Source organism: Heptranchias perlo, chromosome 7, assembly GCF_035084215.1.
Source record: "Heptranchias perlo isolate sHepPer1 chromosome 7, sHepPer1.hap1, whole genome shotgun sequence".
Classification (NCBI taxonomy): Eukaryota; Metazoa; Chordata; class Chondrichthyes; order Hexanchiformes; family Hexanchidae; genus Heptranchias; species Heptranchias perlo.
This window is the reverse complement of record NC_090331.1, coordinates 49,894,624-49,921,331: the sequence shown is the minus strand read 5'-3', so window position 1 is coordinate 49,921,331 and position 26,708 is coordinate 49,894,624. Positions and strand designations below refer to the sequence as shown.

The 26,708-nt window shown below is 44.4% G+C and overlaps 1 protein-coding gene across 13 annotated transcripts in view; it reads left to right on the top strand.

Moving 5' to 3' along the window:
* myo3b (myosin IIIB) overlaps positions 1-26,708 on the top strand; it is a 494,517-nt gene that overhangs the window by 350,796 nt on the left and 117,013 nt on the right. For all 13 annotated transcript variants that reach the window (XR_010963429.1, XR_010963430.1, XM_067987493.1 and 10 more), the window contains one exon: positions 17,983-18,145. Coding sequence is in view for 11 of the 13 variants with exons in the window: in XM_067987493.1 (XP_067843594.1) it covers positions 17,983-18,145 (163 nt within the window). In the remaining 2 variants the exon portion in view is untranslated. The remainder of the gene's footprint in view (positions 1-17,982; positions 18,146-26,708) is intronic.

Genomic DNA, 26,708 nt, shown 5'->3' with positions numbered 1-26,708 from the left:
CGGCCAACACCTTCATAGCCACAGAGAGAGCAGTGTGGGCAGATGAGCGCGGTTGTAGATCTTCATACATCCCAGCGTAAAGCCATTTTTTAAGTGCACAATCTTATTTGTAGTGCTTTTCCTATCTAAAACAGACTTCTGGCTAAGAACCAAGTTAATAGCCAGGAACGTTTTGGGGGTAGGGGAGCCTGATGTCGAAAGCAGGTTTCAAAAGGTCACACTTTCATTATTTCTCTCACTCTCTAGCCCCAATTTTAACTCGGGTTGGCAGTTGTGCAGGTGAGCGGCAAACCGTTCCAACCTCAACAGTGTGAGGCCCAGAAGATTTTAACTTCTGGACCTCATCTTCATAGGCCCAGTCAGATTCCCTCCTGAAACCAACAGGAAGCGGTAGCTGGCCGACGAGCAGGAGCGGAATGTCGAGTGGGAGGAGGCCGGGATCCAAAGAACAGTCCACGGCACTCAGGTAAGTCAATAGGAGGGGCCTCAGGAGAGAGCCTTGTGATCGGGGAGGGGGGGTTGGAGGGGGAGGGATAGCTCGAGGCAGGGGAGCCCTAAATTTTACTGCCCTTCCTGGTCTCACAAAAAATGTAATGATAATTACCTGCTTGGGCCTTTTCTGGCCCTGAATCCTCTTCCCAGTAGGTTGGCCTGGTGGGAAAGCCACAGCGGTTTCCCCTCGCAGGCCTCTGGTTAAAATAGTGTTGGACCCTGATGGCTTCATTGGAGTCCAATCTGTATTTGTGAAGAAGGACTCCACCAATTGGCTTGTGTCTTTCCCGCCTGCTCAGAATAGCAGGTTAAAGTCGAAACCTGCAGGAAGAGAGCAGGATCTCAGCGTTAAGCCCAACGGGCGATTTTAACTGCCCACCTGCCTGCCTGAGGTTTCCGCCGAGTGGGCAGGGTTAAAATCACCCTTCCAGTCTCTGTCGCTATCTCTCACACTCGCATTGTTTCACTTTATTTCAAATTGTCTCTGCCACTGTCTTTCTGCTTTTCTTTCTCCCTTTTTTCTGTCTCTTTTGCTAAATATAAATAACAGAAAGGACAGCTACTGTTCTTTTGTTTTTGAGGTAAAATTTAAACAGTTTAATTCAGCAATGGATAATAAAACAACAACTTGCATTTACATGGTACCTTTAACGGTACCCTTAACATGGAAAAACATCCCAAGGTACTTCAAGCCAGTGTAAGGAAAAGGAACAGTTAAAATGTAAGGGTCAATTCAGTAATGGTGTGTTGTTGAATCCCATATTCTGGGTGACTACTTTGTTGAATTGAGCCCCACTCTCGAGGTGCCAAATTCAGCAGAATAAAACTTTTTGAGACCTTGCATAGAGCGGAGGGAGCGTCCGATAAAAGGCGGGATTTCAGAGCGCTGAGAACAGCTGAGAGGAGCCGAGCCGAGCGGAGGGAGCGTCCGATAAAAGGCGGGATTTCAGAGCGCTGAGAACAGCTGAGAGGAGCCGAGCCGAGCGGAGGGAGCGTCCGATAAAAGGCGGGATTTCAGAGCGCTGAGAACAGCTGAGAGGAGCCGAGCCGAGCGGAGGGAGCGTCCGATAAAAGGCGGGATTTCAGAGCGCTGAGAACAGCTGAGAGGAGCCGAGCCGAGCGGAGGGAGCGTCCGATAAAAGGCGGGATTTCAGAGCGCTGAGAACAGCTGAGAGGAGCCGAGCCGAGCGGAGGGAGCGTCCGATAAAAGGCGGGATTTCAGAGCGCTGAGAACAGCTGAGAGGAGCCGAGCCGAGCGGAGGGAGCGTCCGATAAAAGGCGGGATTTCAGAGCGCTGAGAACAGCTGAGAGGAGCCGAGCGGAGGGAGCGTCCGATAAAAGGCGGGATTTCAGAGCGCTGAGAGGAGCCGAGCCGAGCTGCGGCCGAGTTCGAAGTGACGTCAGGAATCAGATCGGGACGCGACACAGGGGAGGCACCTGATTGGTGAGTAGGTTCAGGTGAGTATTTCTCCTTATCTACAGTAACTGAAGTAAAAGGAAAGGGAAGGTCTGCAGGTCTTATCGGAAGTAGCGTTTATTTTTTAGTGAATCAAGGTCCCTAGTGTAGTTAACATTCTCTAAATTGAGAACAATTTAAAGGAGTAAACTCCTTAAAGGGAGTGGGAAGTAGTTTTTCTTTCCTTTTTTTTTCTCTTGACATTGTAGTTGTTCTTAAGCTAATTTAAGGGTTAAGTCATGGCAGGAGATCCCAGCGCCGTGTCATGTTCCTCTTGTGGGATGTGGGAATTCAGGGATCCTTCCTGTATCCCTGATTCCTTCACCTGCGGGAAGTGTGTCCAGCTGCAGCTATTGTTTGACCGCTTGACGGCTCTGGAGCTGCGGATGGACTCACTTTGGAGCATCCGCGATGCTGAGAAAGTCGTGGATAGCACGTTCAGTGAGTTGGTCACACCGCAGATAAAAATTACTGAGGGAGATAGTGAATGGGTGACCAACAGACAGAGGAAGAGTAGAAAGGCAGTGCAGGGGTCCCCTGCGGTCATCTCCCTCCAAAACAGGTATACCGTTTTGGATACTGTTGGCGGAGATGACTCACCAGGGGAAGGTGGCAGTGGCCAGGTTCATGGCACCGTGGCTGGCTCTGCTGCACAGGAGGGCAGGAAAAAGAGTGGCAGAGCTATAGTGATAGGGGACTCGATTGTAAGGGGAACAGACAGGCGTTTCTGCGGACGCAACCGAGACTCCAGGATGGTATGTTGCCTCCCTGGTGCAAGGGTCAAGGATGTCTCGGAGCGGCTGCAGGACATTCTGGAGGGGGAGGGTGAACAGCCAGTTGTCGTGGTGCATATAGGCACCAACGATATAGGTAAAAAACAGGATGAGGTCCTACAAGCTGAATTTAGGGAGTTAGGAGTTAAACTAAAGAGTAGGACCTCAAAGGTAGTAATCTCAGGATTGCTACCAGTGCCACGGGTTAGTCAGAGTAGGAATGACAGGATAGCTAAGATGAATACGTGGCTTGAGAGATGGTGCAAGCTGGAGGGATTCAAATTCCTGGGCCATTGGAACCGGTTCTGGGGGAGGTGGGACCAGTACAAATTGGACGGTCTGCATCTGGGCAGGACTGGAACCAATGTCCTAGGGGGAGTGTTTGCCAGTGCTGTTGGGGAGGGTTTAAACTAATGTGGCAGGGGGATGGGAACCGATGCAGGAAGTCAGTGGGAAATAAAGTGGTGACAGAAACAAAAGGCAGTAAGGGAGAGTGTACAGAACATGACCGGACAGATGGTCTGAGAAAGCAGGGCAAAGACCAAGGGAAGTCTAGATTAAACTGCATTTATTTCAATGCAAGAAGTCTGATGGGCAAGGCAGATGAACTCAGGGCATGGATGGGTACATGGGACTGGGATGTTATAGCTATTACTGAAACATGGCTAAGGGAGGGGCAGGACTGGCAGCTCAATGTTCCAGGGTACAGATGCTATAGGAAAGATAGAGCAGGAGGTAAGAGAGGAGGGGGAGTTGCGTTCTTGATTAGGGAGAACATCACGGCAGTAGTGAGAGGGGATATATCCGAGGGTTCGCCCACTGAGTCCATATGGGTAGAACTGAAAAATAAGAAGGGAGAGATCACTTTGATAGGATTGTACTACAGAACCCCAAATAGTCAACGGGAAATTGAGGAGCAAATATGTAAGGAGATTACAGACAGCTGCAAGAAAAATAGGGTGGTAATAGTAGGGGACTTTAACTTTCCCAACATTGACTGGGACAGCCATAGCATTAGGGGCTTGGATGGAGAGAAATTTGTTGAGTGTATTCAGGAGGAATTTCTCATTCAGTATGTGGATGGCCCGACTAGAGAGGGGGCAAAACTTGACCTCCTCTTGGGAAATAAGGAAGGGCAGGTGACAGAAGTGTTAGTGAGGGATCACTTTGGGACCAGTGATCATAATTCCATTAGTTTTAAGATAGCTATGGAGAAGGATAGGTCTGGCCCAAAAGTTAAAATTCTAAATTGGGGAAAGGCCAATTTTGATGGTATTAGACAGGAACTTTCAGAAGTTGATTGGGAGAGTCTGTTGGCAGGCAAAGGGACGTCTGGTAAGTGGGAGGCTTTCAAAAGTGTGTTAACCAGGGTTCAGGGTAAGCACATTCCTTATAAAGTGAAGGGCAAGGCTGGTAGAAGTAGGGAACCTTGGATGACTCGGGAGATTGAGGCACTAGTCAAAAATAAGAAGGAGGCATATGACATGCATAGGCAGCTGGGATCAAGTGGATCCCTTGAAGAGTATAGAGATTGCCGGAGTAGAGTTAAGAGAGAAATCAGGAGGGCAAAAAGGGGATATGAGATTGCTTTGGCAGATCAGGCAAAGGTGAATCCAAAGAGCTTCTACAAATACATAAAGGGCAAAAGGGTAACTAGGGAGAGAGTAGGGCCTCTTAAGGATCAACAAGGTCATCTATGTGCGGAACCACAAGAGATGGGTGAGATCCTGAATGAATATTTCACATCGGTATTTACGGTTGAGAAAGGCATGGATGTTAGGGAACTTGGGGAAATAAATAGTGATGTCTTGAGGAGTGTACATATTACAGAGAGGGAGGTGCTGGAAGTCTTAACGCGCATCAAGGTAGATAAATCTCCGGGACCTGATGAAATGTATCCCAGGACGTTATGGGAGGTTAGGGAGGAAATTGCGGGTCCCCTAGCAGAGATATTTGAATCATCCACCGCTACAGGTGAGGTGCCTGAAGATTGGAGGGTAGCAAATGTTGTGCCTTTGTTTAAGAAGGGCGGCAGGGAAAAGCCTGGGAACTACAGACCAGTGAGCCTGACATCTGTAGTGGGTAAGTTGTTAGAGGGTATTCTGAGGGACAGGATCTACAGGCATTTGGAGAGGCAGGGACTAATTAGGAACAGTCAGCATGGTTTTGTGAGAGGAAAATCATGTCTCACGAATTTGATTGAGTTTTTTGAAGGGGTAACCAAGAAGATAGATGAGGGCTGTGCAGTAGACGTGGTCTACATGGACTTCAGCAAAGCATTTGACAAGGTACCGCATGGTAGGTTGTTACATAAGGTTAAATCTCATGGGATCCAAGGTGAGGTAGCCAATTGGATACAAAATTGGCTTGACGACAGAAGACAGAGGGTGGTTGTCGAGGGTTGTTTTTCAAACTGGATGCCTGTGTCCAGCGGTGTGCCTCAGGGATCGGTGCTGGGTCCGCTGTTATTTGTTATTTATATTAATGATTTGGATGAGAATTTAGGAGGCATGGTTAGTAAGTTTGCAGATGACACCAAGATTGGTGGCATTGTGGACAGTGAAGAAGGTTATCTAGGATTGCAACGGGATCTTGATAAATTGGGCCAGTGGGCCGATGAATGGCAGATGGAGTTTAATTTAGATAAATGTGAGGTAATGCATTTTGGTAGATCGAATCGGGCCAGGACCTACTCCGTTAATGGTAGGGCGTTGGGGAGAGTTATAGAACAAAGAGATCTAGGAGTACAGATTCATAGCTCCTTGAAAGTGGAGTCACAGGTGGATAGGGTGGTGAAGAAGGCATTCAGCATGCTTGGTTTCATTGGTCAGAACATTGAATGCAGGAGTTGGGATGTCTTGTTGAAGTTGTACAGGGCATTGGTGAGGCCACACTTGGAGTACTGTGTACAGTTCTGGTCACCCTATTATAGAAAGGATATTATTAAACTAGAAAGAGTGCAGAAAAGATTTACCAGGATGCTACCGGGACTTGATGGTTTGACTTACAGGGAGAGGTTAGACAGACTGGGACTTTATTCCCTGGAGAGTAGGAGGTTAAGGGGTGATCTTATAGAAGTCTATAAAATAATGAGGGGCATAGATAAGGTCGATAGTCAAAATCTTTTCCCAAAGGTAGGGGAGTCTATAACGAGGGGGCACAGATTTAAGGTGAGAGGGGAGAGATACAAAAGGATCCAGAGGGGCAATTTTTTCACTCAAAGGGTGGTGAGTGTCTGGAACGAGCTGCCAGAGGCAGTAGTAGAGGCGGGTACAATTTTGTCTTTTAAAAAGCATTTGGACAGTTACATGGGGAAGATGGGTATCGAGGGATATGGGCCAAGTGCAGGCAATTGGGACTAGCTTAGTGGTATAAACTGGGCGACATGGACATGTTGGGCCGAAGGGCCTGTTTCCATGTTGTAACTTCTATGAATCATATGCAAATTGGTCCCATGCCAAAATCAGCGATCTTTCCGCTGTTCACTCTTTCAGCACTGCTCGTCCGTTTAAAATGGGCACACTTGGGATTTCCTGCTTTGGCCTTCAGATGTTTGATTCTTAAAGATGTGATTGACAGTTAACTGTAGCGTTTAAAATTCTTTTTTATTTTTGCTTTTTCCATAGCTGTATCTGCATTATTTTTGGTGCATAACTTGCTGTTGGAGTTTGCTGCTGCATTTATGCATTGCAGCACTCCTTTTGCAGATAACCTTTTCCATAGCATTGTTGCTACCAGCAGCTGCTTCATTAGCAACAACCATAGTGATCAGTATGGGAATCCCACTGGGCATTCCAATATCATTGATTGATTTGGAAGAGTAAGAGACGCTCAGGAAGATGGAACAAAGGCAGGCGTAATTCCGCCTCAGGCATCTGAATCCCACTTGGCCTCACATACCTACTGGGGGATTTCTGAAGAGACCTGCCTTTATTGTTAATGCTTCTGGAAGGATGCAGCCATTCATCTTCTTGACCCAAATCTCCAATATATGCCAGAGAAACAGCCCTGCAAGTTACCCCAACATTACATTTTTATATGTCTGGATCCTTTTAGGCCACTACTGATGGCATTTGCTACATCAATCTGGCTTTAGTCCACAAGTGACGTGTGCCACTATCATCCCTATCATCACTTTCCCTGTGGAAAGGAGGCAATGGGAGTGGTTCTCCCATTCGTCTTTGGTGGATGATTCGTGGATTACAACACTTTTATCAAGTGGCCATCAGTGGTCCTAACAACAAACCGATGGCATATATGACTAGGAAAGGCTTTCATTCCCATCACAATTTTCAGCTTTTTGCACTATACACTCTCAAGCTCATCATCTCCGGTCACTCCCGTTAGCGGCCCTTACGTCCCCCACGATATGAAGCGTATCTTTTCCAGTACAAAAGTACTTAAATTAGACCACGAGCATAGGAATGAAACAGAGAACCCTTGTTCTGTATACCGGCTCCTGAAATATGACATGTGCTGCCAAATAAATTCTCATCTTTTTACAGAAGGTGGGCTGAAATTGTACTTTATTCAGAACATTACAGGTTCAACTGTTTTTTTTATATAAAATACATGAAGGAACGGTATACAGTTTTGCTAATGAGCACAATTAATTTCCCAAGCTCCTCAGTTGTGGAACACAATAAAAACGTAACTTATTAAACATGGGCTCTCCTTCTCTAGCTATGCTTCCAAAGGTAGAGAAGGTGGGGGTGAAATTGGGCCATTTAGCGGCCGTTTTTTAGGCGCTATGCAGCTAACTAAGCCCCGAAAATGGTGACCGAGATGCATCCGCACACTCCCGACGGGAATTGCGTAGGACGTCATCTTCGTAAAAGGGTTTGCACATGCACCTAACAACCGCTGGCAGCATGCAGAGTAGGGAGATTATATAGCAAATCAGTGCGCAATGCAGATTTAAAGGGACTGCTGCTATTTGGAACTCCACACTCCATCCAATGTGCTATCTTAACCTCACACAGCTAAATATGACTTAAAGGGACTGAAGGACCCCCCCCCACCCCCAATCCGTGCTATTTAAAGGGATCATGCAGGAGTTACAGGTTAGTTGCTGGATTAATTCTTCTGGCTGCTGGTGCATTTGTACGTGTTTTTGGAGGTTTCCTATACTTGGATAAACTTTCAATACTCTACAGGAAGTGGGCTGGCTAGCTGACAGGCAACAGCAAAGGCACTGGCAGAGTGGCAGGGGTGGGAGCAGGAATGCTGTCATCCTGATAGAGGACAGCAGGTTCGTGTTCCATGGAGCCACTGCCACTTGCTGCGTCCATTTATGCGCCACTTTCTCCTGCAAGAAAGGGAAGTGTGTCAGTGAGTGACCTGCAAAATGTTTGGGTGATGTGGCTATCATAGTTCAATAGCTGCCAGTGTTTGTGAACTGTGAATTGTGGGTGTGAGGCTTGCAACAGTGCTAAATGTGTGAGGGTGAAATAAAGCATATGATTTGAATGGTTGAGTACTGATGGGGGTGTAGTGAATTGAGCAGTGGATTTTTTTTTATTCGTTCATGGGATGTGGGCGTCGCTGGCAAGGCCAGCATTTATTGCCCATCCCTAATTGCCCTTGAGAAGGTGGTGGTGAGCCACCTTCTTGAACCGCTGCAGTCCGTGTGGTGAAGGTTCTCCCACAGTGCTGTTAGGAAGGATGATGCTAGTGGTGCAGTTGGTATGATATGCCACTTGAAGCTTCAACTCACTCACCTTGACAACTCGTAATAAGTCATTGAACTTCTTCCTGTACTGCATTCATGTTCTTGGAGCTATGCTCCTGTCATTTACCTCCTCCGCTACTTCCTCCCATTGCCTCCTGAGAATATGTCTGGAGGGTCTCTTGTGGATACAGGAAGCCTCCCTCTCTCCACCTCTTGCACCAAGTCCTCCAGTGCATCATCAGAGAATCTTGGTGCAAGCTCTCTCCCAGGCGCAGCCATTCTTCAAAATATTACAGCACTGAATCACTTCACAGACGGCTCCCACCACTTCTTGCAGCCACCATGCACCTCCCCTGTAAGAGGTGCAGGCTGCGTTTAAGAAGCACGAGCCACTCGCGCTATCAGGCCCCCTGCTGATGCGTGCAGCCAATCAACTGCGCAGGTAGTGCTGGCTGCACGCAGCATTCATTTAAAACAGCGGGCAGCACAAATGTAATGTGCTGCCTGCATTGCAACGATCGGGCACAGATTAATCACGTACCACATTCCCCGTGCCCATTTTCAGGGGTTATGCAATTTAACCCCCGGTGAGTCCATGTTTAGACTTTTAAAACACAATTTCTTGCTGCTGCTGTGAGAACAAAGGCCAGTCTGTGTCTGAGGACGAGAGAGAGAGAGAGACGTGCATAAATCAAATGGTGCTTTTATTACAGTGCTGTAGAAGTGTTAGTTTTGGGCTAGAATTGTATGATTATGTGCAAATTTGGGTATAAACTAAATCTTTTATCTTGACTACTATTAGAAGTTAGGCTAACTATGTAGTTATTTTTAATCTCTCATATTTTTAAAACTCAGCATACAAAGGAAAATGGTACATAGAATTACGTAGAATTTTACAGCACAGAAACATTCCATTTGGCCCAACAAGTCTCTGCTGGCGTTTATACTCCACATGAGCCTCTTCCCATCTTACTTCATCTCATCCTATCACCCTATCAACATATTAACATGGTAGGGAAGGTGTTACTGATTATAGGCAGAGAGAAGTTAGGTTATAGCAACTGTGTGTTGCAACATGGGGAGTTGGGGACGCTGGATGGATTGATATTGTTGTTATGATGATATTGGATTTGGAGCATGGGAAGGAGAGCCAAGAAGGGTTACGAGATGTGGGAGCACTAGGAGGGGTGATTGTGGAGATTGGGAGTGCTGAGCAGACGTACAATGGTCTGGTAGAAACGGAAGAGGGTTATGGAACTGGGGGAAATTCTGAGTGTGGGAAGAGAGGGAGAAGGATCCTGAAATGTGGGAGCACTTGGAAGGGAGTTCTGGATGTAGCAGTGATAAGGGGGTGGAGAGGTGGCAGGAGGTACTCCAGCTGGAGGGCCTGTTCATTGGGGAGGGGGGGGAAGGGGAGGAATTTCATAAAAGGGTTTCCTGAGCAGTGAGTTTTGGAGACCTGTATCATTTATTTTGGTTAATACAGGTGATCCCACACCGCTACTTTAAGGAAATCCTCCTGTGTCCTGTGCCTTGTCACAATCGATCTCGGGACCAGATGCTGTGGTGGAAATTTAACGTATGACAACAGTGGGTCAGAGGTTGCCATGGTTTGAAGCACTGGGAGATGGAATGTGGGGTTTGGTTTACTCGGTGATTTCCTGGGGTCTAGGAACATGGGGTAGGATGTCCTGGAATTTGGCAACATTGGAGGATGTCTTGGGGAGGGCTGCACTGCAGGTGCAACAAATTCCCCATCTGGGAGCATTGGGGAGAAGTACCATGGCCTGTCAACATTGGGGGGTAAAGGTTGATGAGAAGTCAGAATGTTAGAGTAGTTAAGTCTGGAGGTGGAAGTAAATGATCTCTGTGATGGAAAGGACATGAAACATTCAAGAATATTAAATACCTTATTGATGTTGAAAGGTAGAAGCATCGTGGACTCAATGACCCCAAAATTCTGGGTCCCTGCTCCACCGCTGGAAGCACAGTGGAGTGGAACTCCTGGCCACCAATTGCAGTCAATGTGGACCCCTTCCCAAATCGTGGGATGGGTTCATTTTCATACTTGGGTAGGTGGTCCATGTCTGTACCTGCACAACAGAGATGCCCACCCTGTTTTGTCAGTGATAGGTGGAACGGCACCTAGCCTCTGGAATCAATTCCCTTTCTCTTCGGCAGTCTTGGGTCTTTAGAAGACATCACATCAGCTCTCCGCCGGTGTAGGTACTACTGGGCCTATTGAGTGGCGTACTGGGTGGAATTCCCAGGGTAACCCAGGAATGCCCCAAAGTCTCTTCCAGATCTGTGGGCACAGGAGGGAGACTTGCCCGCTCCTCCACCAACCCCCAACTGGATTTTCCCATGTAAGTTAAATGGAGTAGAAACCCAGTGAATCCTGGTTTCACCTCAAATTGCGCCTGTCCCCCTCTCTGCAGACGATCTGGCCACTTTATAAGAACATAAGAATATAAGAAATAGGAGCAGGAGTAGGCCATATAGCCTCTCGAACCTGCTCCGCCATTCAATCAGATAATGGCTGATTTCAACCTCAACTCCACTTACCTGTCCGATCCCCATATCCCTTGATTGCCCTAGAGTCCAAAAATCTATCTCAGCCTTAAATATACTCAATGACTCAGCATCCACAGCCCTCTGAGGTAGAAAATTCCAAAGATTCACAACCCTCTGAGTGAAGAAATTCCTCCTCATCTCAATCTTAAATGGCCGATCCCTTATCCTGCGAATGTGCCCTCTAGTTCTAGCCTCTCCAGCCAGGGGAAACAACCTCTCAGCTCCTACCTTGTCAAGCCCCCTCAGAATCTTGAATGTTTCAATGAGATCACCTCTCATTCTTCTAATCTCCAGAGATTATAGGCCCATTCTACTCAACCTCTTCTCAAAGGACAACCCTCTCATCCCAGGAATTAACCTGGTGAACCTTCGTTGCACCACCTCTAAGGCAAGTATATCCTTCCTTAGATAAGGAGGCCAAAACTGTACGCAGTACTTCAGGTGAGATCTCACCGAAGCCCTGTGCAATTGTAGTAAGACTTCATTACTCTTGTAATCCCCTTGCAATAAAGGCAAACATGCCATTTGCCTTCCTAATTGCTTGCTGTGCCTGCATGCTAACTTTTTGTGTTTCTTGAACCAGGATACCCAAGTCTCTCTGGACACCAACATTTAATAGTTTCTCACCATTTAAAAAATATTCTGTTTTTCTACCAAAGTGAATGACCTCACATTATACTCCATCTGCCACCTTCTTGCCCATTCACTTAACCTGTCTATATCCCTTTGCAGACTCTTTGTGTCCTCCTCACAGCTTACTTTCCCACCTAGTTTTGTATCATCAGCAAACTTGGATACATTACACTCGGTCCCTTCATCCAAGTCATTAATATAGATTGTAAATAGTTGAGGTCCAAGCACTGGTCCTTGCTGTACCGCACTAGTTACAGCCTGCCAGCCTGAAAATGACTCTGTTTCCTGTCCATTAACCAATCTTCTATCCATGCTAATATGTTACCCCCAACCCCATGAACCCTTATCCTGTGTAACAACCTTTTATGTGGCACCTTATCGAATGCCTTTTGAAAATCCAAATATACTACATCGACTGGTTCCCCTTCATCTACCCTGCTAGTTACATCCTTTAAGAACTCTAATAAATTTGCCAAACACAATTCCCTTTCATAAAACCATGTTGACTCTGCCTAATCATATTATGATTTTCTAAGTGTCCTGTTACCACTTCCTTAATAATGGATTCCAGATTTGCAGTACTCGATCAAGAGGCAAGTGTGGCAGAAGCAGGAAATTTACTGTTATATCTTTTTTATATGACTGTACTTATATAAAAAAAAGATTTAAAGATTGGTTTCAGACAGCTGTGTTTATTAAAGAGGCCCTTTTTTCATGGAACCCAGGATAACTAAGTACATGAAATTGTTTATAAATCATTCACATTTTCTATAAGCTCTCTACATGAGAGCTGAGAGGTTGTTCGGTATGTAAGTCAGACACGCTACAGTAGCTTTGCTCTAAGGAAGGTAATTGAATTATTGATCCTTTGAAGGGCAGTGGGTGCTTTTATGGATTAAGTTCTGCCATCATACCTCAGACATTAAAGATAGTTCCTCTGGCAGCCAAGTGTCAAAGTAAACAAAACCACCAATACTTTTACCTGTTTAATGTAGAAATGCAGAATTATTCTGCTTGCATTACCGTGTGAAAAAGATTTAAGACAAGGATTTAAAATTTAATGCTTTGGGGAATGGGGAGTCAATGTAGGTCCGCAAGGATGAGGTAATTGGCGAGTGAGATTTAACATGGATCAGTGTGTGTGCAGCAGAGTTTGGACAAGTTGGAGTTTATGGAAGGTGGACGATGCAGGGCCAGCAAAGCAAGTGTTGGAGTAACCAAGTATTGAATGAAAAAGCACATAATAGAGGTTTCTGTGGCAAAGGGACCTGTTGACCTTTGGTATTGAAACCTTTCTTTGAAAGTCTCAGACAGTTCTTTAAGAGCGAGGGGGTTTCCCTGAGGATTTTAGTTCCCTATTTCACACACGCATTTCAGCAGAGAATGAAAATATAATGGGAAAGAACTCTAAAGATTATGGATTACTATTTTTGGAACAGTTTAAGTATTGTATAAATCAAGTATTGTACTACTTGTTACTGTGTGTGTGTGTGCGCATGTGCGCGTGCATGCATGTGCATACGCGTGATAAAGTTAATTCATTCAGTTTATCATATATGCAATGGTCCGACAGTATGATATCTACTGCCTTTTGAAGTGAACAGAAGAATCACAGTGGGCTGTCATGTGGTCTCTGATGCATTATGCTATAGTAAAAGAGTCAAAGTCTTCTTTATGGCCTTCCATCTTCTACCGTCCACAAATATCAATGTATCCAAAATGCAACTACACATACTGTGTCCTGTATTAAGTGTTGCTCTTTTATCACCCCAGCCTCACTGAACCACTCAGGCTCCCTGTCCCCCAATATATTAAGTTCAAATTTCTGAACCTCATCTTCAAATCCCTCCACAGTCTTGTCCAACCCTATCTTTCTAGCCTTATACCCGCTCCTGTACCCATAAGAACAGCAATCCCTTGAGCCTGTTCTGCCATTCAGTTAAATCATGGCTGATCTGTACCCCAACTCCATTTGGCCACCTTTGTTCCATATCCCTTGATACCCATACCCAACAAAAATCTATCAATCTCAGTCCTGAACATTTCAATTGACCCAGCATTTACAATATTTTGGGGGAAGAGAGTTCCAGATTTTCATTACCCTTTGTGTGAAAAAGTGCTTCCTGATTTCACTCCTAAATGGCCTGGGTCTAATTTTAAGATTATGCTCCATTGTTCTGGATTCCACCACCAGAGGAAATAGTTTCTATTTTTCAAAAGCTTGGAAAAGAGGTGGATTTTAAGGGGGGGGGGGAAACCTTAAAAGAGGAGAGGGAAGTGGAGAGGTGTAAAGGTTTAGGGAGGGAATTGAAGAGCGTAGAACCTAGATGTCTAAAGACAAGGTCGCAAATGCTGGAGTGAAGGGAATGGGGGATGCACGACAGACCAGTTAGAGGAACTGAGAGTTTGCGGTGGGGGTGTAGAGAAAAGGAGGGGCAAGGCCATGAAGGGATTTAAATATGTGGATGAGAATTTTAAATTTGAGGCATTGAAGGACCAGGAACCATTAACGGTCAGCAAGGAAGGGGGTGATGGGTAAGAAGGACTTGGTGCGGGATAGGATATGGATAGCATACTCTTGGATGTCCTGATGTTTACAAATACTAGATAATGGGAGACTGACCAGGAGAGCATTGGAACAGTCAAGCCTGGAGGTTGACAGAGGGCTTCAGTGACAGATGGGCTGAGGCAGGGGAAGAGGCGGGCGGTTACAGATGTGAGAGTAGGTAGTCTATGTGATGGAGAGTAAATGGAGTCAAAGCGCCGAGATTGTTTCAGCCTAAGACGATAGCCAGGGAGGGGGATGGAATCAATGGCGAGGGTACAGAGTTTGTGGCTTCAGTCTTCCCAGTGTTTAATTGGAGTAAATTTCGTCTCAACCAAGAGTGGATATCAAACAAACAGTCTGACAATGCAGAGACAGTGGAGCTGCTGGAGAGGTAGAGATAGGTGTCATTAGTGTACATGTGAGAGCTGACTCCATGTCTGCAGATGATGTTGCCAATGGACAGTATGCAGATGAGGAAGAGGAGACAAGGACAGATCCTTTTGGGATTCAAGAGGTAATAGAATGGCGGAGATTGAGAAGCCACTGCTGAAGATGCTCTGGCTGTAACCCAATAGGTAATCCCACTGAGCTGGATAATAGAGGAAAGACATTGGAGGTGGATGGTGCAGTCAACCAGACCAAAGGCTGCAGAGAGGATAAGGAGGATGAGAAGGCATATTGCACCATGGTCACAGTCAGTCACAGAGGATGTCATTCTGACTTTGGTTAGGGCCTTATCAGTGCTGTGGCAGGGACAGAAACCTGATTGAAGAGATTCAAACATGGGAGTTGCAGGAAAGAGAGACACAGGTCAACGGTATTGCACCTATGGGTGGTGCTGTTACAAAACATTATGGGCACTAAATTGGGCCGTGTAGCGCCCGTTGTTTTGGCGCTACACGGCCTCTCGGACAGCCAAGCTGGCGTCTTGGCTGCGCACACACATTTCCAGCATGACGTGCCCGGACACCATCTTGGAATAGGAGTTAGCGCATGCACAAATACCGAACGACGGAAGCATGTAAAGTAAGGAGAAAATGGATACAATCAATGTGCAACACTGATTTAAAGTGATAGACACCATTTTGGCACTTAACGCTCAACTCAACGCACAGTCTTAACCACGACCATCTGAACGTATCTTAGAGTGCCCGGAGGAGCCCCACCAGCGCTATTTAAAGGGACTATGCAAGATTTACAGGTTAGTGGCTGGATTATTGCTTCTGGTTGCCGATACATTTGTAACTGTCTTTGGAGGTCTCCTATACTTGAATACTAGGACGCGGGAACATAGCCTAACGTTTAAAGCCAGGATGTGCAGGAGTGAAGTTAGGAAACCCTTCTACACGCAAAGGGTGGGAGAAGTTTGGAACACTCTACTGCAAACAGCAGCTGATGCTAGCTCAATTGTGAATTCTAAATCTAAGATTGATAGATTTCTGTGAACCAAGGGTATTAAGGGATATGGGGCTATGGCGGGTATACGGAGTTAGGTCACAGGTCCACCATGATCTCATTGAATGGCAGAACAGGCTTGAGGAGCTAAATGCCACTGCCACTTGCTGCCTGCTATTATGCACCACCTTCTTCTGCAAGAAAGCAGGTAATGTTCTGGGTGATGTGCCTGTCCTGGTTGAATAGCTGCCAGTGCCTGTGGCCTGTGAGTTGTGGGTGGGCGGCTTGCAACAGTGATAATGTGTAAGGGTGAGAGGAAGCATCTGATTGGAAGAGTTGAGTATTGATTGAAAGAGTTTTTTGGTATGTGGGTGATGGGGGGTGTAGTGTGTGGAGCAGTGGATGCGGCTAGTAGTGCAGTTCGTAGGAGACGCCACTTGACAGTTGACCTCACTCACCTTGACCACTCGTGGCAAAGCATTGATCTTCTTCCTGCACTGCATCCATGCTCGTGGTGCTATGTGCCTGGCATTGACTGTCCCTCGCTGCCTCCCACCGTCTTTTGACCATATGTCTGGAGGGCCTGTTGCCCCCCTCCCCCTCAGTGAATATAGGATGGTCCCTCCTTCTGTCCACCTCTTGCACCAAGGCCTCTAGTGCATCAACAGTGAACCTTGGTACCAACTCAGTTCAGCAGATTGGTGAGGTCTGGCATGCAGATTGGAGGATGTGGGATTTAGTAGTGCACAACCTTTATTCAATGTTTTAACATAACTCATCAGTGTTTAAACTTAGGGATGGGATCTGTATCTGTGTTTTATGTGTGCGATATCTGATCTCCGTTCAGACTCCGTGCAGACAGCAGACTGTTATTTTTAGCAAATAACAGGTACTGGCTACCTTTAAGAGATTTTAAGACACATCCTCCCTTTAAGAGATTGGGGCTCCCCCTTCTGGTGGAAAGTGCAAATTGCATTGAATCGACGTGCAAGGCCTGGATTTCAATGCAGATTGACAGTGAGTACCGAGGCCGAACAAAGTTCTCGTCTTGCCTGCGCAGGGGCCATTGGGCGCGGGTTAATAGCGGATCATGCTACGTACGCCCAATAATAGGCCCTATCGAATTCTTACCCCCTAGTGACAGGGCCACATAAATAAATAATTAAAAACCTACTCTTAGAACCACGCAGAAGAAAAAAAGTTTAAAAGTTTCTCTCAAAAAAAAATGATCCATTCCAGGACCGATTACCTAATGGTTTAGGACCTTTGGAAGACCTCAAGAATGTCCACTTTCAAGAACGTAAAGGGAGGAATTTACTGGGGAAGCCAGGAGCCAGGAGCTCCTCCTGACATCCCCCCCTTGATGTGGAAAGGGCAGACAAAAGATGGCTTACCTCGACTGGAATTTCAAGGTCCGGGTGAAATGTGGCAGCATTCCAATCATGCCAGAATCCGGCCCACTTTCTGGCCACCCTCTTCCCCGGACGTAGCTGCTACTTATGCCCTCTTCAGTCCCAGGAATTTTGGGGCCATAGTCTAAACTGATACTCCAGTGCAATACTGAGATTGCTGGATCGTTGGAGACGCCATCTTTCAAATGAGACGTTAAATTGAAATCCCATCTGCCTACTTCAGGTCCCATCTTTTCAGAAAGAAGATCCCATGGCATTTTTCAACAAGCTCTCCCTGTGTATTGGCTAACATTCCTCCCTCATGGAACACCAATAAAAATCAGGTTAACTAGTTATTCCATTTATTTGCTGTTGTAAAACCATGCTGTGCATAAATTGACTGCTATGTTGTTTCAAAAATAATTAATTGGTTGTGGAGCACTTTGGGATGACCTCAAGTCATGAGAATGTACTACATTAATGCAAATTCATGCTTTGTCTTCTTTTGTAGCTCTAGTTTATTTGTCAGGGCAAGAGACTTATCACATTTTAACCTATATCAATTTGATGTGAACATGCCTTCAGTTTCTCTTCAAATTTATACTCAATTATGCATAGCTCATTTGAGATATTTGACCTGTCTGTAATTTAATGGCTAGAATTAAGAAATGCAAGTTTTTACGTCAGTACAGTTACATTTATTTAATTGTCTGCAACTGCATCTATACAAATAATAAACAAAACTACCGCAGGGCATCATGATCAAGTTTGATACGTAATGAAAAAGTGTCACTGAATCCAACATCTAAAATTTATTAATCAGTATTTAGTATTTGATGTCAGCAAAAGTTTGAGTTATTTTTATAAAGTAGAGTTGATATCCTTTAGAAAGCTGTCTATATTAACAAAGAATGCATGTAAAAAGAATGATTATAGTGTCCCATAACAGGTCTACAAAGGAGTTCTGTTGTAAAATAATATGTTTTTACATTTAATTAATGATTATTTAAATTATATAAATTTCAAAGCTGATAACATGTTTCCTGTAGGTGTTCCTCAAATATTATCAAGTAGAACAGTTAAATTTACTGCTCAGAGAAGTCATTGCCAGCATTGTGGTTATTCAAGCCCACATCAAAGGCTGGCTGGGAGCCAAGAGATACAAGAAAGCACAAGCAAAAAAACAAAGCAGTGCCATCATCATCCAGTCAGGTATGCACAAAATTGTTGCTAATTAATAGAGCAGGAGTGCTTTGAAAGTGAAATTAAGAATGTTCAGATTTGTACCAATATCTAGCACAATTTTACTAGTTTATATTTACTAAACCTTACAAATACTAAAGCTGTAGTTTTAGCCCTACCCACCGGCAGAATCCGTGTGGGTGGGCTGGCAGTTGAAATTGTCCGGGAGACTGACCTGCCAAAGCCCTGATCCATTTCAGCTGTCTTCTATTTTAACCTGTTCTTCAGAGAAGGCGGCAAGGACATCCACCCAAAAGAAGGGGTCCTTCTTTAAATATGCAGATTCAGGGTTCGACGACGTCATCGCTCTGCGACTGCTCTTTTAACTGGCGGTTTGAGTGGAGAAACCGCTGTGGCTTTCCCGCCAGGTCAAAATAGTAGGAAGAGGATCACAAACCAGAAGAGGACCAAACAGATAATAGGGAGCAGGGTTAAATTCCACCCCAATGTTGAGTCATTTTTTGCACATTACACTTTCCCAGAAGTTGTTGTGCAGTTTGTGACTCTGTGGCATGCTGAGAGTGCCTGTACAATTGCTCCGGACTCAGTAGCGCCCAAGTTTTTATGGGACAGTCTGCCCTTGATCCAGGTGGGATTGTGAGTTGTGAGGAGGATGTAAAGAGGCTTCAAGGCGATTTAGACAAGTTGAGTGAGTGGGCAAATACATGGCAGATGCAGTATAATTTTTCGGAAGGAAAAACAGAAAAGAAGAGTATTATTTAAATGGTGATAGATTGGGAAATGTTGATGTTCAAAAGGAACCTGGGTGTCCTTGTACACCAGTCACTGAAAGCAAACATGCAGGTGCAGCAAGCAGTTAGGAAGGCAAATGGTATGTTGGCCTTCATTGCAAAAGGATTTGAGTACAGGAGCAAGGATGTCTTACTGCAGTTATACAGGGCCTTGTTGAGACCATACCTGGAGTATTGTGTGCGGTTTTGGTCTCCTTACCTAAGAAAGGATACACTTGCCATAGAGGGAGTGCAGCGAAGGCTCACCAGACTGATTCCTGGGCTGGGAGGACTGTCATATGAGGAGAGATTGGGTCGACTCGGCCTGTATTCACTCGAGTTTAGAAGAATGAGAGGGGATCTCGTTGAAACATATAAAATTCTGACAGGTCTAGACAGATTGGATGCATGGAGGATATTTCCCCTGGCTGGGGGGTCCAGAACAAGGGGTCGCAGACTCAGGATACGGGGTAGGACATTTAGGACTGAGATGAGGAGAAATTTCTTCACTCAGAGGTTGGTTAACCTGTGGAATTCTCTACCACAGAAGGCTGTGGAGGCCAAGTCACTGAATATATTTAAGAAGGAGCTAGATAGATTTCTAGACACAAAAGGCATCAAGGGATCTGGGGAGAGAGTGGGAATATGGTATTGAGATAGAGGATCAGCCATGATCATATTGAATGGTGGAGCAAGCTCGAAGGGCCGAATGGCTACTCCTGCTCCTATTTTCTATGTTTCTATGTACACGGCAATATTATGTACAGAGCCAGCTGACATTCATTTGCATTTAATCTACATTGCTTTATCCTCTTAAACCATAGTCAGGTACAGCCAACAGAAAAGTGATAGAGGAAGTTCAGGTGCAGCATTATTCGCGCACAGAATGGAGGAAAAGGATTAGCACCCATTAACGCAATGCATGGCATCCATTTTTCAGGCACTATTTGAGTACTAAACCCAATACGTAAGAACGTAAGAAATAGGAGTATGAATGTGCACATGGCCTCTCGAGCCTGCTCTGCCATTCAATAAGATCTTCAACCTCAATTCCACTTTCCAGCCCGATCCCCATATCCGTTGATTCCCTTAGAGTCCAAAAATCTATCTATCTCAGCCTTGAATATACTCAACGACTGAGCATCCACAGCCCTCTGGGGTAGAGAATTCCGAAGATTCACAACCCTCTGAGTGAAGAAATTCCTCCTCATCTCAGTCCTGAATGGCTGACCCCTTATCCTGAGACTATGCCCCCTAGTTCTAGACACTACAGCCAGGGGAAACAATCTCTCAGCATCTACCCTGTCCAGCCCACTCAGAATCTTATATGTTTCAATGAAATCACCTCTCATTCTTCTAAACTCCAGAAAATATAGGCCCATTTTACTCAATCTCTCATCATAGGACAACCCTCTCATTCCAGGTATCAATCTAGTGAGCCTTCGTTGCACCGCCTCTAAGGCAAGTATATCCTTTCTTAGATAAGGAGACCAAAACTGTACACAGTATTCCAGGTGTGGTCTCACCAAAGACCTGTACAACTGTAGCAAGACTTCCTTACTCTTGTACTCCAACCCCTTGCAATAAAGGCCAACATACCATTTTCCTTCCTAATTGCTTGGTGTACCTGCATGCTAACTTTCTGTGTTTCTTGTACAAGGACACCCAAATCTCTCTGAACACCAACATGTAATAGTTTCTCACCATTTAAAAAATATTCCATTTTTTAATTCTTTCTACCAAAGTGAATAACCTCACATTTCCCAACATTATACTCCATCTGCCACCTTCTTGCCCACTCACTATACCTGTCTATATCCCTTTGCAGACTCTTTGTGTCATCCTCACAGCTTACTTTCTCACCTAGCTTTGTATCATCAGCAAACTTGGATGCATTACACTTGGTCCCTTCATCTAAGTCATTAATATAGATTGTAAATAACTGAGGCCCAAGCTCCAATCCTTGCTGCACCCCACTACTTACAGCCTGCCAACCTGAAAATGACCCGTTTATCCCTACTCTGTGTTTTCTGACCTTTAACCAATCCTCTAACAATGCTAATATATTACCCCCAACCCCATGAGCCCTTATCTTGCATAACAACCTTTAATGTGGCACTTTATCGTACACCTTTTGGAAATCCAAATATACTACATCCACTGGTTCCCCTTTATTTACCCTGCGAGTTACACCCTCAAAGAGCTCTAATAAATTTGTGAAACACGATTTCCTTTCATTAAACCACGTTAACTCTGCCTAATCATATTATGATTTTCTAAGTGCCCTGTTACCACGTCTTTAATAATAGATTCCAGCATTTTCCCGATGACTGATGTCAGGCTAACTGGCCTGTAGTTCCCTGTTTTCTCTCTCCCTCCTTTCTTGAATAGCGGTGTTACATTTGCTACCTCCCAATCCGCTGGGACCGTTCTAGAATCTAGGGAATTTTGGAAGATCACAACCAATGCATCCACTATCTCTGCAGCCACCTCTTTTAGAACCTTTGGACGCAGGCCATCAGGTCCAGTGGATTTTTTGGCTTTTACTCCTATTAGTTTCTCTAGTATTTTTTCTCTACTGATATTAATTAGTTTAAATTCCTCACTCTCATTAACCCCTTGGATCCCCACTATTTTTGGTATGCTTTTTATGTCTTCTACTGTGAAGACAGATACAAAATATTTGCTTAACGTCTCTGCCATTTCCCTATTCCCCATTATAATTTCTCCTGTCTCAGCCTCTAAGGGATCAACGTTTACTTTTGCTACTCTCTTCCTTTTCACATACTTGTAGAAGCATTGCTGCAGGAGTTCCTCAGGGCAGTGTCCTAGGCCCAACAATCTTCAGCTGCTTCATCAATGACCTTCCCTCCATCATAAGGTCAGAAATGGGGATCTTCGCTGATGACTGCACAGTGATCAGTTCCATTCGCAACCCCTCAAAAATGAAGCAGTCCGAGCCCGCACGCAGCAAGACCTGGACAACATGCAGGCTTGGGCTGATAAGTGGCAAGTAACATTCGCGCCAGACAAGTGCCAGGCAATGACCATCTCCAACAAGAGAGAGTCTAACCACCTCCCCTTGACATTCAACGGCATTACCATCGCCGAATCCCCCACCATCAACATCCTGGGGGTCACCATTGACCACAAACTTAACGGGACCAGCCATATAAATAGTGTGGCTACAGGAGCAGGTCAGAGGCTGGGTATTCTGTGGCGAGTGACTCACCTCCTGACTCCCCAAAGCCTTTCCACCATCTACAAGGCACAAGTCAGGAGTGTGATGGAATACTCTCCACTTGCCTGGATGAGTGCAGCTCCAACAACACTCAAGAAGCTCGACACCATACAGGACAAAGCAGCCCGCTTGATTGGCACCCCATCCACCACCCTAAACATTCACTTCCTTCACCACCGGCGCACCATGGCTGCAGTGTGTACCATCCACAGGATGCACTGCAGCAACTCGCCAAGGCTTCTTTGACAGCACCTCCCAAACCCGTGACCTCTACCACCTAGAAGGACAAGAGCAGCAGGTACATGGGAACAACACCACCTGCACGTTCCCCTCCAAGTCACACACCATCCCGACTTGGAAATATGTCGCCGTTCCTTCATTGTCACTGGGTCAAAATCCTGGAACTCCCTACCTAACAGCACTGTGGGAGAACCTTCACCACACGGACTGCAGCGGTTCAAGAAGGCGGCTCACCATCACCTTCTCAAGGGCAATTAGGGATGGGCAATAAATGCTGGCCTCGCCAGCCAAGCCCACATCCCATGAATGAATAAAAAAAAAAGAAGCTCTTACAATCTGTTTTTATATTTCTTGCTAGTTTACTCTCATATTCTATTTTCACCCCTTTTATTAATTTTTTGGTCACCCTTTGCTGGTTTCTAAAACTTTCCCAATCCTCAGACTTATTACTATTCTTCACAACATTATACGCCTCTTCTTTTAATCTAATACTATCCTTAAGTTCTTTAGTTAGCCATGGATGGATCACTTTTCCCATGGAGTTTTTATTTCTCAATGGAATGTATATTCATTGAGAATTTTGAAATATTTCTTTCAACGTCTGCCGCTGCTTACCTACCGTCATACCTGTTAATCTTATTTCCCAATTTACCTTAGCCAACTCACCCCTCATACCTATGTAATTGGCTTTATTTAAATTTATGACTCTAGTTTTGGACTTAAGTATGTCACTCTCGAACTCAATGTGAAATTCTATCATATTATGATCACTTTTCCCCAGAGGATCCTTTACTATGAGATTACTAATTAAACCTGTCTCTTTACACAATACAAGATCTAAACTAGCCTGTTCCCTAGTTGGTTCCATGATGTATTGTTCTATGAAACTGTCTTGAATGCATTGCATGAACTTGTCCTCCAGACTACCTTTGCCAATTTGATTTGCCCAGTCTATGTGAAGAAAAAAGTCCCCCACGATTATTGCATTACCTTTGTTACAAGCTCCTATTATTTCTTGATTAATACTCTGTCCAACGGTATAGCCACTGCTAGGGGCCCTATAAACTACTCCCACCAGTGTTTTCTGCCCCTTGTTATTTCTTATCTCCACCCATACCGATTCTACTTCCTGATCTTCTGAGCTAAGATCCTTTCTCACAACACAATCTACACTATCGTCTATCAGAATGACATTGATTCCTTGGGTTTTTCTGTTTTTGTTTTAGATTTCCAGAATTTGCAATGTTTTGCTTTTTACTTCTATGATCAATAAGACTGAGTTTGAATCCCCTATTTGTTATTCTGCAGTGTGTTAAAGAAATGAATTAAATCTTTCCCCCAGTGGTAGATTATATGCTGTTGCTGAGAGAAAGAAGTTTAAATTATAAACAAAAATCATTCCTAAATGGAAATTATAGAGTAGTCTTCTGTAAAGTTGAATAAAGTTCCCTTTCTAAATGGAAAAAAATGCAATGCCCATTCTCAAGTATGTTCTGAAATACTGGAAAATGCATGAAATTAGGTGTCAAAAATCATAATCTTCTGGGGTCATAAACCCAGACCACCCAGAAATTAACATATGTATTCTCCTTCAGGATTTCATCTACTTATGTTTATTTTCCTCCATGTAAAGGAATGTTGGGTACACTTGCATCTTAAGTTGCAAGCCCATGCCCTATGGCATTTCAATGTAATTATTTGTTTTACATGGTATAAGTTATATTCAAGGTGCAGTGCAGAACTATAAACTTTGGGTTGGAAGTCAGGCACATCTACAGCTTAAATGAACATTTAAATATATGAAATCAGTCACTATAATTGCAGCTACACTTAAGAAAGAAGATACTGTATACCTTTTTTGCTTGCGTAAATATATTTTTAAAAATCAAACTGAGAAACAGTGGCTCATAATCAGACTATTAGCTGATTCTCTCACGTCCATGCCTGTTTCCTTACTATTATTTTGGCCTGTAGTTAATTTCTCAAAGAAGCCAACATCATTGCTACCTACCTCAAGTCTTCTGTATCTTCTATCGCAATGGTACCGCTACTTTTTTTAAAATCACAGTTACTTGCCATCATTTTTCCATACAAATAACATGATCATTCAAAATCTCAAGTCACCAGCAGCTCCACACACATGCACAATCATACATGCATGCATATATGTACACGCACACACATATGTATACAGGTGAGACTATAATAGACAACAAGGAAATGATAGACTTATTAAATGAATACTTTGTATCGTTTTCACGGTGAAGGAAGAGGACAAAATACCAGCTGTACAAGGGGGCCTAAAAATAAGCCAAGGGGAGGAACTTAGTGGATTTAATAAACGTTTTAAAAATGGTAATGGAGAAAATAATGGGACTTAAGATAAACAAATCTCCAGGACCTGGTGGTTTCCACCCCAGGGTTTTAAAAGAAATAGGTAAGAAAATTACATGTGTGTTAGTCATAATTTTCCAAAGGTCTCTAGTCTTGGGAATTGTGCCTTTGAATTGGAAAATTGCAAATGTTGCTCCATTATTTAAGAAGGGAGGGAGGGAGAAACCAGGTAACCACAGACCTGTATGTTTAACATCAGTTGTGGGGAAGTTACTGGAATCTATCATCAGGGACAGAGTAACTGAATGACAAAGTATGAGCTGATCAAAGAGAGTCAGCATAGATTTGTGAAGAGCATGTCATGAATGACTAATCTAGTTGAATTTTTCCAGGAGGTCACTAGCATGGTGGAAAGTGGAGCATCTATGGATGTTGTCGACATGGAATTCTGGAAGGCATTTGAATAATGTTCTGCACATGAGTGTGTTATCAAAATTGAAAGCGTACAGAATTAGAAGTAGCCTTATCACATGAGTTGATAATTGGTTGAGAGGTAGGCGACTAGGCTAACAGGGTGTAAAGGATAGAATCATAGAATCGGTGCAGCACAGAAGGAAGCCATTTGGTCCATCGAGCCTGTGCTGGCTCTTTGTAAGAGCAATCCAGTTAGTCCCATTCCCCCACTCTTTCTCCGTAGCCCTGCACATTTTTTCTCTTCAAATATTTATCCAATTCCCTTTTGAAAGCCATGATTGAATCTGTATCCACCACCCTTTCAGGCAGCACGTTCCAAAGCATAACTACTTGCTGCTTAAAAAAGTTTTTCCTCACGTTGTCTTTGGTTCTTTTGCCAATCACCTTGAATCTGTATCCTCTGGTTTTTGACCCTACCACCAATGGGAACAGTTTCTCTTTATTTACTTCATCTAAACCCGTCATGATTTTGAACACTTCTATCAAATCTCCTCTCAACCTTCTCTGCTCTAAGGAGAACAACCCCAGCTTCTCCCGTCTATCCATGTAACTGGTTCCTCATCCCAGGAACCATTCTAGTACATCTTTTCTGCACCCTCTCTAAGGCCTGCACATCCTTCCTAAAGTGCGGTGCCCAGAATTGAACACAGTACTCCAGTTGTGTCCGAACCAGTGTTTTATAAAGGTTCAACATAACCTCTTTGCATTTGTACTTTATGCCTCTATTTATAAAGCCCAGGACCTGGTTTGCTTTTTTAACTGCTTTCTCAACCTGTCTTGCCACCTTCAAAGATTTGTGCACATATATCCCCAGATCTCTGTTCCTGCACCCCCTTTAGAATTGTACCATTTAGTTTATATTGCCTCGTTCTTCCTGCCAAAATGTATCACTTCGCTCTTCTCTGCATTAAATTTCATCTGCCATGTGTCTGCCCATTCCACCAGCCTGTCTATATCCTCTTGAAGTCTATTACTATCCTCCTCACTGTTTACTACACTTCCAAGTTTTGTTTCATCTGCAAATTTTGAAAGTGTGCCCTGTACACCCAAGTCCAAGTCATTAATATATATGAAAAAAGCATCGGTCCCAGTACCGACCCCTGGGAAACACCACTTTATACCTTCCTCTAGACCGAAAAACAACCGTTCACCACTACGCTCTGTTTCCTGTCACTTAGCCAATTTCGTATCCATGCTGCCACTGCCCCTTTTATTCCATGGGCTTCAGTTTTGCTGACAAGCCTATTATGAGGCACTTTATCAAACGCTTTTTGAAAGTCCATATACACAGCATCAACCTCATTGCCCTCATGAGCTCTCTCTGTTATCTCATCAAAAAACTGAATCAAGTTAAACATGATTTGCCTTTAACAAATCCGTGCTCACTTTCCTTTATTAATCCACACTTGTCCAAGTGACTATTAATTTTGTCCCCAGTTATCATTTCTAAAAGCTTCCCCACCACCGAGGTTAAACTGACTGGCCTGTAGTCACCGGGTTTGCATTTTTGAAC